Genomic DNA, 14,848 nt, shown 5'->3' on the forward strand with positions numbered 1-14,848 from the left:
CCATCTTTGTCAATCTAGGAGTCATCAAATAATGATCTGTTTCACACTGAGTGGGGTGAATTTATATCGTTATAGCCTAAGAGACTAATTAGTATTCCGAGTTACAGAAACATGGCAGGCCTTGGAACAGAGGATCCCTTATGGAAAACTGTCAACAAAACAGACTTAGAGAGACAGAGAGAGAGAGAGAGAGAGAGAGAGACAAAGATGTGTGTTGCCCATGGCAACAGAATGGAGAAAGCTATCTGGATTCTGGACGCGGTGGAGGACGCCTTGATTCTGTCACTCAGCAAAAGAGGGAACCCCTTCTGAGAGCTTGCAGAGGGATTTTACCCTGCACTATTCCTCTAAGATACACTTCCTCCTTTTGGCAGCATGCATCCTCCACGCTTCTTCTTTTATTCCTCCCTTATGTGAATTATCACGTCTAGATGTGCATGTTTTGGATTTTGCACAGGGGATTAACTCACATTAACTCAAATGAAATCCTGTAGTCTTGGTGCACTGTGTTTCTTTCTATCACCTGAATTCAATTTACAATGCTCTTCCAATGTGTGTGTGTGTGTGTGTGTGTGGGTGTTTGTGTGTATGTGTGTGCGTGTGTGTGTGTGTATGGCGTGAAAGGAGGAGGACAGACTGCTTTTTATACATGTGAGAGAGTGACAGAGAGTGATTTCAAATTATTTTGTTTTTTTTTCAACACTGGGTAAAACCATATCTTTGTGGTTACTGAGGTTAATGTAAACCTGGCAAACCTTGTCAGATGAAGATTAAAGGAGGAAGGGATGCCAATTTCACTTGAAGCTCCTTTAACAGGAATGTACAAATCAATGTGACGTGCTATAAAGTGGGTGTGGCTTCTTTAGGATCTATTTCCTCTTAGCGGAGCAAAACTAAACAGAACATTTGGCCATATTGTGTCTGTTATGTCACTTATTCGATATTAATTTCTTGTTTAAAGTTATACTGAATATCTGCACGGCTGTGACTACCTACAGCACTCACACCTACACCAAATCACAGCCATGCCGATATTAAGTATAACTGCACGATTGCAAGTGTGATATTGCCTAAATATACAGCTGTTGCTTCATTATACGTCTCTGAGAATGTGAATGGATCCAATGAATGGACACTGTGCCGTTATTATGCTTCAGTTATTGTTCTTTTCTAATGTTGAACGTTTTAATCAGTTGAAAATGAAAACCTAAGACACATGTTCAGGCAGTGTTTATTTTTGCTGTATCAAAAATGTATTGTATCGAGGTACCGCAATACTGTATGTGTGTTTCCGTGGAGACTTCAGCTAAAAGCATAAAGTCTTTGTAGAAGGTGATGGCAATTATGATATGGGGATGAAATCATTATGCATGTGGTCCCAGATGACAGCAGGGTGAGGTCATGAAGAACTGCCACATTCCGCATCACTAGAGGTCTGTAACTGTGTATCGGGATGGGAGAAACACAGGATTTAATGTGCTAACAGATTTGCATGCTGCACACAGACAGCAGCATTTAGGCCCCTGTGTATGTGAATTTTCTCCCTCCTTCACTCTGTTCACGTTCACTCCCTGAGTTTTTTCAATCTGAACCCGGGACATTATTGGCCTGCATTTCCTGTTCATGCTTTGTAAAATTCATGCTTGTCTCATGGGGACGCACACATCCACATTTGCTCCAATAGTCCTATTACACAGGTAAACAACAACAAATCTCACATACTGTAAAATAGATTTGACTGAATTAGCATTACAAACAGTCAAGCTTGATTTTTGCCTGTGTCTTGTCTTTACTTTCTTATTCACTCAGAAATGATGCAACCCAGACTGTGACATTAATTTGACAACATTTTTTCGTCCTTGGCATGAACTGCTTCTTCTCTTCTGAATCATTCCAATTTTCAGACATTTCTCCTGTTTGTCTTTGATGATGTTAGTCATGTCTACAGTCCATGTGCACATCTCCACAGTCTCTCTATCCATCGTTCTTCTATGATATAAACAAGAACAAATATGTGGCCTCCTAATTGCTACTAATGATCACATTCATCCCTCTCTCCCACCTAGCAAGATGCCATCACCATGGTAATCAGTGATTGAAATGCAGATGTGTCATCATTGAATGGGGCATTGAATGACAACAGGAAAGAGGATTTTTGATAAAATCATGATAAAATTGGTACAATCCAAAAACAGTAAATACTTCTGACATGGGAAACCAATATGATCTCATGAGAAATGAAGGCAGAGATGGATGGGATAAGGGAATTACAGAACATGCACATGTGACTTACAGCAGGCATGCATTTTTTATGGTTCCTGTAATCATCTTTCCAGGCTAGAGCAATTATCTAAGTGGAGGCTGTTCTGAATATTGCATACTCTAGTACACAGTGCCAAACCTGATTAGTTCAGTTTACTCAAACTGTTCTCACAGAATGACTGTGCTGATTAAATTGCCAGTACTTATTTGTATTTTGTATGTATTTGATTCAGAGTTGAGTAAAAGCAGCGACCTTAGATTAATCTCTCCAGTCTTCAACGACCTCCTTAAATGTAAAGAATTATTCTATAAGGGTGATGTTCAGAGTTGAGTTATGCACTCATAGCAAGACTTAATACCAAAATTGTGCTACTCAGACAGTTGCCCACTTAATGCACTGGTACATCAGTAGTAATTCGGCAAATAAATCATCACTAGATACTGCGAAAGCATTTGTTAGGGTAGAGTGGTCCTTTCTCTTCAGCTCACTCTCTGTCACTTTGGATTTCATGCAAAGGTTATAAAAATACTATATAATTTCCCCAGTGCCTCTGTGGTAACTAATAGATACATATCCAAACAATTTAATCTACAAAGAGGTACTCAAGAAGGATGCCCATTATCTCCATTACTGTTTGCACTTTTCATTGAATCACTGGCCGTCACCATCAGACAATGTAACAGTATCTCAGGCATTCAGAAAAAGTCATATCATCATCTTATTATATATTGCAAATCCCTCATTGTCCCTTTCATTGTCCCTTAGCAATTACAAATTAAATTCCAAGATTCTGCCCCTAACTCAATTCAACTGGATTGCTGAGGTCATGGACTTGCCTTTTAATTGTGCGAAACAATCCAACAGATATCCGTATTTCAGCACACTTACATGAACTATACACCCCTGCTAGATGAAATAGCCATCTGGAAAGATGTAATAAATGACCCTTATTCTTAATTGGCCTAATATCCACAGTCAAAATGAATATCCTCCCCCAAATCAATTACCTTTTCTCTTTGACTCCTGTTACTCCACCTTTTAGTTGGTTCTATTCTAGTCTGGCACTAAAGTTTCAGCTGTGAGAAATGGTCTCCAATGGTGTTCTAGGGCAGACTGTTGCTGAGAAAGAGATTTTGTAGAAAGGCAAAGCAGAATAGATATTCTCATTAGCCAAAGACCATAAAGCATGCAGTGACAACCAGAGATAACAAATCCCATGGAATGATGAATCCGAATCTTTTATTATTTTTTTTTATCAAATTGAGGTGCCAATATGTCAGAAAAAACTGCTGGTAAGAAACACAGTGATGCCTGTCTACAGGTTTCTGTGAATCATATGGCTTTCAGTATGATCATGACCCCCCAAAAATACTGCAAACACAACTAAAACCTACTTATAATTGTGCAAGTGATGAAAACCAAAGTAGTACCTCAGCAAAACTGATGTATGGGATCACTTAGGCAGGGAAAAGCAGTCGGGTTTTTCATGGCGTTGTGCATTTTAAGGAAAACCACCTACATACCTATTTTAAATCTTGATATCTTTGCATTATTGTTGATTTAAAATTGCTTAAAATGATATAGGGTGTAATAAATTGCCATTAAACATCACTTTGCTTAGTACTCTATATTTCAGCAGAACAAGACTGCATGCTAACCCTGCCATAATGAATGATTAATCTAACACTATGTAATCAGGAGATTTAAAATCCTACCCACAGAGAAAGCCTTAGGCCAGCATTGTGCTTGTGGTTTTTTTTTGTTTGTTTTTTTGCTTACATGCATGTGCTGTAATAATGTGTGCATATCCTTGCTGTTCACAGCATGACTTTTTTCCTTGGCTGGCTAAATGAATAGTCTTTAAAGAAAATGTCCCTTGAGGATGCTTGAGCAGTGCTGCTGGGAATTCTGTCCATGGAGACACAAAGTGGCTTCACTCATCTACAACACAACAGCTTGACTAACAGAATTCGCACAGTGTGGAGCTGGACAATCAGATGATAATAAAGGGGACAGAATGTAGGAGAAGGATGACCTTTACATGACCTTATCTAGCTGGAGGTGAATGTGATGCATTTTAGAAGCAGACGTCCGTAATTTAGTGAGTGTTTGAGAGAGCCAGGAGGCTCCATAGCGACTACAGAGTAAGGTTCAATCAGCGACAGGATCGATCTGCCACTGCTAGACACATAAGACATGAGCATACAAAGTGTTTCTGTTTCTAAATTACTTAACGCATTTGTTCATGGTGTTGCACTGTGTATGTAAATGATAGGGTAATTGATTTATGACCCTCTCAAATTTACCCTGCGATGCAGACGAATAAACCACATAAGCTTAGGAAAGCAGTGTTATTGCTTGTTGTTAATATACTATATTGCCGTTTTAGATGCACTCACAAAGGAAATGCATTGCTGTTTTTAGTTCAATTGTATGCAATCCAGTTATACAGGATGAATTCTGTCTGTATCCCTCCAGCCTGTTTCTCATACCTCTCACAATTCTCAGACTCTGTGTGAGCTAGAGAGCTATAGACAGGTGTAGGTGTTTCCCTCCCTGATGTCTATACAGCTGCTGGCTCAGATGAAGTGAAGTAGAGAAGAGAGAAACTAGAGAGGCAATGACATGCACAACCAGACAGAGAGAGAGAGGAATCACAACAAGAGACAGAACGTTGTTTTTCTCCTGTGGAATGCCAGCCACGCTTGTCTCTAAATCCAGCGAGGTGATGTACTGGGGGTTTTCTATGCTCAGCAGAAGTGGAATGTCTTGTCAAGGGTTTTGCCTCTGCTATGCCCTGTGCCATTTTTGCTCGCTTTACTGAACCGCTAAATGGCAACGAGCGAAAAGCGGCGCCGCAGGCCACAGCATGAATACATCGAGAGCAAGGAGAAGGGGGTGTGGAGGTGAAGTGGGTGGTGAAAAATAAATGTAAGTGTTTCTGGCTGCGTTGCTCAGTTGTGTCCAGAGAAGGCAATATAAATATTGCAACAGTGAAAAAGAAATGTGGTATTTGCTAGAACATAGCAACCATCTGGCACAAAACAAATCTATACGTATGTTCCTTGCCATAATATAAGAAGAAAAAAAAACAGAAATGTAAAGCAAAAAAGCACAGGATGAAAAACGGTGGAAGTTTATGCAGAGCCACTCACCAGTGCTGGATTTAATTGTCTCATTGCCTACAGTCTGTCCCAGTAAGTCATACTGGTTTAATCGGGAGCTCTCCCCCTCCACCACCACCGAGTTTGAGGCGTTCTTTGTCCAGGTGTACGTCACCTCTGTTGTTGTGTATGCATCTATGGAATGTGAGTCACACACATTCATTACCTCAGCAATCTGACCCTGTAATAATATGTTCATCTCTGAAATAAAGCTTTCCAGACATGCTGAAGGTGAAGAGGTGAAGAGTGGTGCACTCACAGCTGCCAAATTTGAGAGGACAGGAGTGGAAATCCATGGGAAAATCCTCAAGATGCATTGGACACTCAGCATGCACCGTCAACCTGTGACACACATCCACACGCACATCAAGTACTATGATAAAGCATGAAAACAGAAATGCATGTTACTCTTTTAGAATTTTTCAGGTGGAAATTAAGTAATAAGGCAAATCAAAGCAAATCAAAAAGTCATGGCAGAAAGAGATAGAGAACACCGATTCTGGAGCACGAGTGGACGAAGCGTGATTCATTGTTGTGTTTTTCCAATTATAAGACTCTCCCTGGAAACTATGTTAACTGCTAATATCTTGATGGGAATAACATTCTCTTTGAAAAGGTCAATCACATTATATTAACAAAGACAGTTGTAATGTACTGCGCTCAGAAAGAGTTACAGCATTTATACATAGCAGCTCTTCCCATGTATAAATTCAAGAAAGGGCAAGACGTATTCCTTTGGTTTTGTTAGTTGCACCTTGAAATCTACACAGAAATTAGACACTTGAAAAGTAGAAATTGAATGATATGGTGGTTGTTAATGTTAGACTATACCACAGCGATGTTGAATTTTTGAATCAGTAGGATTTTTTTTTCTAAAACAGCACGGCTTTGACAGCAGTTCCGGCTATAACATAAATGATAAGTTTATTTTAATGCACTCACTCTAATATGTTTTCATTTCTATAGTAACAGCTTAAACATTTATGGACAGAGTTTTGGGTGTCAGTACTTAGTTAGTTAGTTAGTTAGGAAGTTATTCGACACAGGAAGAAGTTTCAGGACAGAGAAGGTTACGCTTTCTGGTTTCTTGGTAATCAGGAAAAAAAGAATAAACGTGTGGTGCACAAACAACTGTTTGCAGCTGCTACAGTGTAAATGAACCTGTCTCGTGGATGTTCCTTAACATTAATCATAACTATAAATGGTTAAACAGTGTGGTGTGGTGTTCATTAATAAGTAGAAAAATGTAATTGTGAGCACATCACTGTTATATGCATAAATGGAGTGTTGTTATATGAAAAGAATACACTGCATACCACACCACCCCGGCATGGATTATTTTTGTAAACAGCATGGCCAGTGTGTTATTCCTTACATATTAGAACTCTAGAATTTTATTTGGTGGATAGCAAGAGAGGCATGGGGCAGTCCAGAAGCATCTTAGAACGCAAAGAGATGTCCACTGAATCAGCAATCATGTTTTCAGCATCAAGTTACCAGCTGAAGATGCCCTTGATTAATGTGATAATATATTTCTTACTGTATATTTGAAGAAAAAAATATATTAACACATAGTTCTAGATGATTAGTACTCTGTGATCTTCCATCTTAAGATTTTTGCTGCTCTACAGCATATACATAAAGCATACTATATATATCTACTCACCTCATGGTGTAAAGCAGAGTGCCATCATCCTGGATACGCAGCAGCTTATTAGGCATGGTCATGTTGTGTGCCACTGATTTCTTCCCATTATGAAAGAAAGTGTCTGGAGTCCAGATTTTGCTGGCCATCAGGTTGTTGAGACGCAGGATGTTCATTGGTCCCTCAAACTTCAACCTCTCATCTTTCCAGCTCTGCCTGAAGAACACATCTATTGTGTATTCCTGTTTCAAAAGGCAAGAAAACAGAGAAACGTAATGTTCCTTTCAGTGCCCAAGGTCTTGCAGTGCCATTGTATTGTCAGCAGTTTTTGAAAACTTTTTTTTTTTTTACTGAAATAAAGGCTTTTTCATCTACATCTTTGAAAATAATTGAAATCTTTATGTAACAATGACAGAAGCTTTCATTTCTGTTGTTAAACTCACTGCCAATCCTTTTTTTTTTTTTTTTTTTTAAATATATAATTACTAACTAGTGCATGTTGATGCTGCAAATCTGGACTGTTGAAAGCAAATCTTACTCCAAAGCATTTCAAGCTACTGCATTTTTTTCTTACTGCGGTTCAGGCTAAGGAAGAACAACACTCACTCCTTGATTCTGTCTATGTGAGCTAGCAGAAATTAATATTGGCTAGTACAGCAATCAGCTTAATCTTTATCAGAATCCTTAATTCTTATCTTAAAATCTTAAAATCTTAAACCTTTCTCTGTCACTAACATGGTACCTTATGAAATGTGCTACTTGAGCCTTTCAGAGTGAAGGTCATCTAGTGGTTCTGAGTGCACCCTGTATTAGGGATCATCTGACCACACAGCCGAAAGAGAATAGCCTATAATGGATACATACCCTCTGCGATTCCAATTCTCAGCTTCTTAATTCTCCCTCCATGTAATGCTGAGAGTTTTATTAGATTTTTGGGCATTCATAGGCTCTGACTCAGTTTTCATTTCATTCAGTTTCATCAGGCTTTGGAAGACTCATTTTTTATGAAACACATACATGGGTCAAAAAAGACATTGATGACATTTTTCTTTGACGATGCCTTTGTCTACCAATGCAAAAGTGGCAAAGCATGGAAAGGAAATGAAATCTTGACACGGTAGGGAGGAGACGATCCAGGTTTTGACATGTCGTAAAAATTTGGAAAATAATGTTTGATAAAGATATTTTTTTATATATATCAGTTTTGCCATTAATAATAATAATAATAATAATAACAATGCTGTTGTTGTTATATAGTTGACATTATACCATTATTAGTGCAGAACTAAATATTAAAATAAAACAGTAACAATACCTTTGACTCAACAACACAGTATAACACCAATCAAAATTGGTAAAAACCCCAGCAAAATATAAAGATGTACAAATAAAACCATATAAACAATATAATAAATCATGATTCATGATTTTTGGCATTTTATTTTATAATCATCTTGTTATTATGAAAGACAGTTCAGTTGGCTGAATTTCTGCTAACTCTATACTGAATTGAATATATATATATATATATATATATATATATATATATATATATATATATATACATACACACATATATAACATATACACACATACACACATATATATAACTGTATCGGCAACATGCCAATATGTAGTATAAAGCCATGAAATTAATTCATATTAGAATTTTAATTTTTGCTGCATGAAAAAGGCTTTTGATCTTTGACCCAAATAAAGTAATTACAATAGCTTTGGCATGCTCACAACAGGAAAAAAGAGCACATGCTGGGAGAGAGGGGATGCTTTTTGTGCTTATGGTAATAGTAAAACAACAAGCTATTAGTGTGAAGGTTCTGTGTGCTATCAGGTGCAGGATAAGGCAGGTGCAGTATAATGCAGGTTTGTCTGGAAATCCAGCAAAAGCAGCGATGTCTCTATTTGACCCTGGTAGTACAATCATCAACCTTTGTGGGCAGAAGAGCGGTACACAATTGCTGCCCTTTCTCAAGCCATCACTTTCTTTTTTCCCCCTTACCTGTCGTATTCTCAACCTACTGCTCCTAATTCCTCTTTAGTCCACCACATTTTCCCTCTCCATTTCCCTTCCTCTTTCCCATACCTCAGTGTCTCTCCATGGTAAACTAATGCAAGTGAAGAGCTGCTTTACCATACCAAAGCGACTTACAGCATCCCCTTTCATCCGTCACTGACTGGGCCTGGCCTCTCCTCTGAGCCTGGGGGAAACCTACTCTGTATCGCATTCACACCGTAACACTAACTTAATAGATACTGTGCAATCTGTTGGAGATACGGCTCGCTGTATCTGTATCCCAGGGAGAGGGATGATAGAAGCTAATGATTATAGCAAACTGGGCCATAAACGCAAAATGTAACAAGATACTCATGTGTTCTCTGGCTTCCCTGCTCTTATATGTTTAGACATGGGTTCTAATGTTGACACTTTATTAGCTGGGTTAGTCTGGTCTTCAATTTAGCACTTTAACTTTAAATGCAAGATTTAAATAAATTATAAATTGGCACTTTGTTGGAAATTTCGTTATTAGAATGTAGGGCTGTAATGATACACAAAATTCTAATTCAACATGATGTGATATATGATATGATATGATACGATATGATATGATATATGATACGGTGGTGTCTGAATGTGTCTTTCAATTTTCAGTTGATTAAAACATTCGACATTATAAAAGTACAAAAATTGAAATGTACAGATGACACGGTGTTTGTGTGATCCCTTCAGACTCTTAGAGGCAAATATCAATTTTCTGTTTATTTGCAGACCTAACAGTACAGTATTGTACCGAAAACGGTCAAAAGATCCTTAGGCAGAAACAGAGGGGAGAAGCAGCGAAACAGGATTGAGAGAACACAAAAGGGTTTTACTAACTGCCTCAAGTCCTTTAGATATAGCACGAAGATCTTACTTCTACAGTCGATACCACTTGACAACAAGAGATAAAACACCATATACATGATAAGGTCATTTATCATCATTAAAACGAATGTGCAGCAAAAAAAGCAGTGCAATCTTTAGATGTTTAAGACCATGCACAGCCCAGCAGCCCTAATCATTTCTTACAGACATGCATAATTCATTAGAGGCTACTCCAACAGACGGATCAATGATCAAAGGTTGACTAATGTTGAATGCCTAATGCTGCAGGTAAAATATTTTGAAAGAGCCTGGAGATTATATAACATCAGGTTAAAATGAAATTAAATACAGAAGAATCATTTTCAGTAATTGATAGGGGAACATTGTGTATGTGAGATTCCAGAAAGGCTTCACTGTCAGAAGAACGAGAGTGAATCCATTTCAAAAGGTGCAAAAAATGACAACTGTCAAACCCCTTGAAATAGAGAGAGAAAGAGAGGGGAAGGTGAGGAACGAATGAGAGAAAGGATGAGCTCCAGGGAATGTGTAGAGGCAAAGAAATAGAACAATTTGTCTTTGAAAATGAAAAATATATCAAAGTAAAGCCCGGACGTGCCCGTTGAGCTTGTGTGTCTCTTCTATGGAAAAGGGGCAGCCTGTAAATCAGTAAAGAGGAGGGCAAGAAAGATTATATTAATGCTTTACATCCCTATATCCTGAAAGAAAGAGGAGAAAGAAGACAGCAGTGTACAGGTCCCTCTCCAAAGCTAATCTAATCCAGCATGTAGCTGAGAGAACGGACCGAGGCAGAAAGAGAAGAGACACAGGGAGACCTGGAAGAAGACAGAGGATGGATTATGGAGGATTTGGACAGAGAGCTAGAGAGAGGAATCAGAAGAAGGGCAGAGTGGTGGAGGGGAGGTGAGACGTGTCCTGCTGGTTTGTGATTCTCTGTGCTTTGAAGCAGCAGGAGAAGTGTTTAATCTTACACGGACTGGACAGGCTGATGTGCTAAAGCAAAGAACGAAGAGCAAGGGATCAAGCACAAAGTACACACGATACAGGAGTGTCTGGAAACATCTCATCACATTGTATACAGCAATGCTATGAAACTGCTAAAAAAAAAAGTAACCGAATATGAAAACATTATTGGGAATGAACAGATAATGTGTTCTAAATAGATACAAATAAGAGAATAGTAAGCACACTATTTGCTCTATCTATCTATCCATCCATCCATCCATCCATCTTTCTTTCTTTCTTTCTTTCTTTAGAAAGCATGCCAGAAAGGTTCACAGGGCATCTGGTTGAGCCTAGAGGTGTGCATCAGGACTGGAAGCCTGCGGGATGCAAAATAAGTAGGACGTTTTGACGTTCATGCAGCTGTGAGTAAGCTGTCAGATATGAAGCTTGCAAGACAAAGAAAGACCACTTATGTTGGGAAATAGAAGTTAACTAAATTTGTTAGAAAATATCAAAGGCAGGTACGAAAAAAAATAGCTGCGCATGCACGTTTCTATTTCAGACTAATTATAAACTCGAATGATGTACATAGCCGAGGTTGAGCAACTGTCAGAGCCAGAATTCATACACCATGCTGACAATGATGGCATTTCTACCTCTGTTTTTTTTCTAGTGTTTTCTCTTGTTTCCTGAGGGCATTGTAGTTGGGTTCATATTTAATTTAAAAAAAAGGAAAAAAAATCCTTTCCAGTTTAGGCCACACCCACTTCAGTAATAAATCCGAATACAGATATATGGAGCACTCAACAGACTCAGATACAGATAGTATCATTGTGTTACACCCCTAATATGTATTATATGAATATATATCTATAAATATCTGCATACACCTCCTGTGCTATTTATGAATAGCTTTGCCTCCTTTTGCACCCCACACTGTGTCTGGTTCCATGCTTAGACTGCTCTGATTAAAACATGCATTAAAAAGCTGCTTCCTTTGGCTGCGTCACTATTTGAATTGATAATGGAGACAGCTGCGCTGGCGGATCCATGAGTCATAGAGCTGTTTCCTCTGGCTTATCAGGGGAGGAGAATCTAATTCAGTGTGGCACGGGTGCAGTCAGGTGGCATCGCTTTTCATTTCACCCCCTGATATGGCGGCATCTGATACTGACAGGGCCACCATGGGCCATTGTCAATTTATTGCTGGCCCCTACACACATGAGGTGACTCTTTCTCTCTCTCAGACAAAACTGAGTAGAGGAGGGGAAACAACAATATTGTTTCCAATAGTTATATCCAAAATATTTCAAATATATATAGCAGAAATGAAGATCATATCACTGTGATTTGATGGAGGAATGGCATTCTGTTTGGTTCTTTGTTTTTAAGTAGAGTTGTTGTGCTGTCACGGTTTCACGGGTAGTCACAGTGTAGTCATCGGTTACCTCACCATCTATTACCGTCTATCCATTCTTTATTATTTTTTTTTAACTGATCACGTTTGACACAACAGCAACCACTGTTTCTCTGTGCAGGGGATGCAGACTACACCAAAAGGAAAAAAAACTTGGATGCCAATCCTAGCATGTTTGTAACTTTATCATACAAGATGGCTATTAAACGTAGAGAAGAACATGGCATTGCGGCCCAGATCTAACCAAATAATGATCTATTTTTGGCCGAGAAGCTTTGCACAATGCTGTGCTTTTTTTGGCTCAGCTGATGGCCTTTCCTCGTAGCCATATATATGAGATTTTTTGTTTCTGTTCGTTTTTTTTTATTATACATGGGGATGTGCAAAGATTTTGTAATAGATTTTTCCCTTCATTTTCACCACCAACATGCGTTTTTAATACACTGACACCATGAAACCAGGAAATCTGTACTAGGTTATGACACCATGAACATTTTGATGATAACACCCGAATTTATAACTATCAGTTCACTTTCATGAGGTTAATTCTGTAAGATAAATGTGGCCATTTTACTTGTGGCTTTTTAAAGATTACGAACAGTGAACTCACCATATCAGTGTCTGAAACTGGCCCAAAGCTGGTGACGTAGATATCAGTCTTCACAGTGGTGACCCGATCTGAAAAAGGAATGGAAGAATCATTTGATAATGCAATTTTCAAGTAAATCTGTTTTTTAAGTCTGAAGCACCTTTGCATGTTGATCGAATGAATAGGGAAAATTCTACAAACATGTTTATTACCTTGAGTTTATATTCTATCCTCAGACTGCCTATATTCCCATGTGAAATGAATAGATGTCATGGAGTGCTTGTATGTACACCTCAATGCTGTCTTTATTGGCTCTGAATTGTGTGTCTGCCACTGAAGGACTGTTTTTCTGTCTCACTTCTATTTTGGCATTTATCATTAAATAGATATTTCTCTTTCTTCTTTATGTCTGGCTTTCTGTGTCATTCTGCTCGCCCTTGCTCCTGTTTATGCCTGTCTGACTCAGAAAGCTCCTTCTTTGGCTTTTTTTTCTCTCTGTGGTGGCTGCTCAGACTTAGATGTGGATTGTTAAGTGTTGCTCACTAATGCTAAACACAACACTATCAAAAAGACCTCTGGGATCTTGATCAGGCACAGTGTCCTCTGTCAAAGATCATACATTAAAAATTCAATTCCACATTCTATGTAAACAGTAGATAATGGAATTTATTTAACTGACTATTCATGTGTGAGAGATGTACCAACTAAAGATGATGAATATCTAATAATGATAACTTGACTTCTAAGCAGAAATAATCTTTCAGTTTTCTCCACAGGAAGAGCAGAGAGCATTTTCTGCAATTCCATATATGCATAAAAAGTATGGAAAAAAAATGAATCAAATATTATAATGTTTGTTACACACATATGCTTAAATTAAAAACAGGTGCCCTGAAGGGGTTGGTGATAATTTACTGTTTGAAATTGAGGCGTGCATTCAGAGCCCCAGGATGATGTTCTGGTTTATTAATAGATATGTAATGTAGGTTGGTTAATTCATCTCAGAGGGAGGAAAGAATGCTGCTTTCAAAGACCTAGCCTTGCCTTGAAGTCCCCCCACCCCCCCACCCCGTGCACCGAATCTCATAATGCTTTTTTGCATTAAAGTGCTTCAAAATACACAACTCCACCACAGAACACTGCTTGAGAGACCTCATCATCAAATCATACATACAGAGAACCTCTCGCCTTCAGTGACTCTGTACTCTTGTCCTTTTTTTCCAATGGAAAAAAAGCAACAACCCCCCCCCCAAAAAAAAAAAACAGCCACTGTAATAGGAACACCTCTACACCTGCTTATTTATGCAATTATCCAGTCAGCTAATACTGTGGCAGAAGCGCAATCATGCAAATTCACGCATATACAGGTTAAGCATTTTAGTCAATGTGCACACCAAGCATCAGAATGGGGAAAAAAAACTGTTCTTAGTGACTTTAACCATCACATAAATGGTTATTGGTGCCAGACGGGCTACTCTGAGTATTTCAGAACAATGCGAAAAACAAAAGCACATCCAGTGAGTGGCAGTTCTGCGGCTGGTGATGGCGATGGGGATGAGAGAGGTCAGAGGAGAATGGCCAGACTGGCTCAATGGCCAGCTGACAGGACGTCTACAGTAACCCAAATAACCACTCTTTACAATCATGGTGAGCAGACGAGCATCTCAGAATGCACAACACATTTAGCCTTGAGGCAGATGGGCTACGACAGCAGAAAACCACACTGGGTTCTACTCGTTTCAGCCAAGATCAAGAATCTGAGGCAGTGGGCATTGATTCACCTAAACTAGACAGCTGAAGATTGGAAAAAGAGGTCAAGGTTTAACATGTTGTGCATTCTGAGATGTTTTTCAGCTCACCGGGAGAAAAGAGTGAACAGAGTGGTTATTTGAGCTACCATAGTCTTCCTGTCAGCTCGAACCAGTC

The 14,848-nt window shown here is 38.8% G+C and overlaps 1 protein-coding gene across 1 annotated transcript in view; it reads right to left on the reverse strand.

Moving 5' to 3' along the window:
• The window catches only part of LOC113528703 (gamma-aminobutyric acid receptor subunit alpha-2), a 42,519-nt gene that overhangs the window by 12,776 nt on the left and 14,895 nt on the right, over positions 1 to 14,848 (reverse strand). Inside the window, exons 4-7 of the mRNA XM_026917346.3 lie at positions 12,944 to 13,011; positions 7,094 to 7,314; positions 5,687 to 5,769; positions 5,419 to 5,562 (exon numbers count right to left, since the gene is read on the reverse strand). Of these exons, the coding sequence (XP_026773147.1) occupies positions 5,419 to 5,562; positions 5,687 to 5,769; positions 7,094 to 7,314; positions 12,944 to 13,011 (516 nt within the window). The remainder of the gene's footprint in view (positions 1 to 5,418; positions 5,563 to 5,686; positions 5,770 to 7,093; positions 7,315 to 12,943; positions 13,012 to 14,848) is intronic.

The sequence above is a fragment of the Pangasianodon hypophthalmus genome, chromosome 7 (assembly GCF_027358585.1).
Source record: "Pangasianodon hypophthalmus isolate fPanHyp1 chromosome 7, fPanHyp1.pri, whole genome shotgun sequence".
NCBI lineage: Eukaryota > Metazoa > Chordata > Actinopteri > Siluriformes > Pangasiidae > Pangasianodon > Pangasianodon hypophthalmus.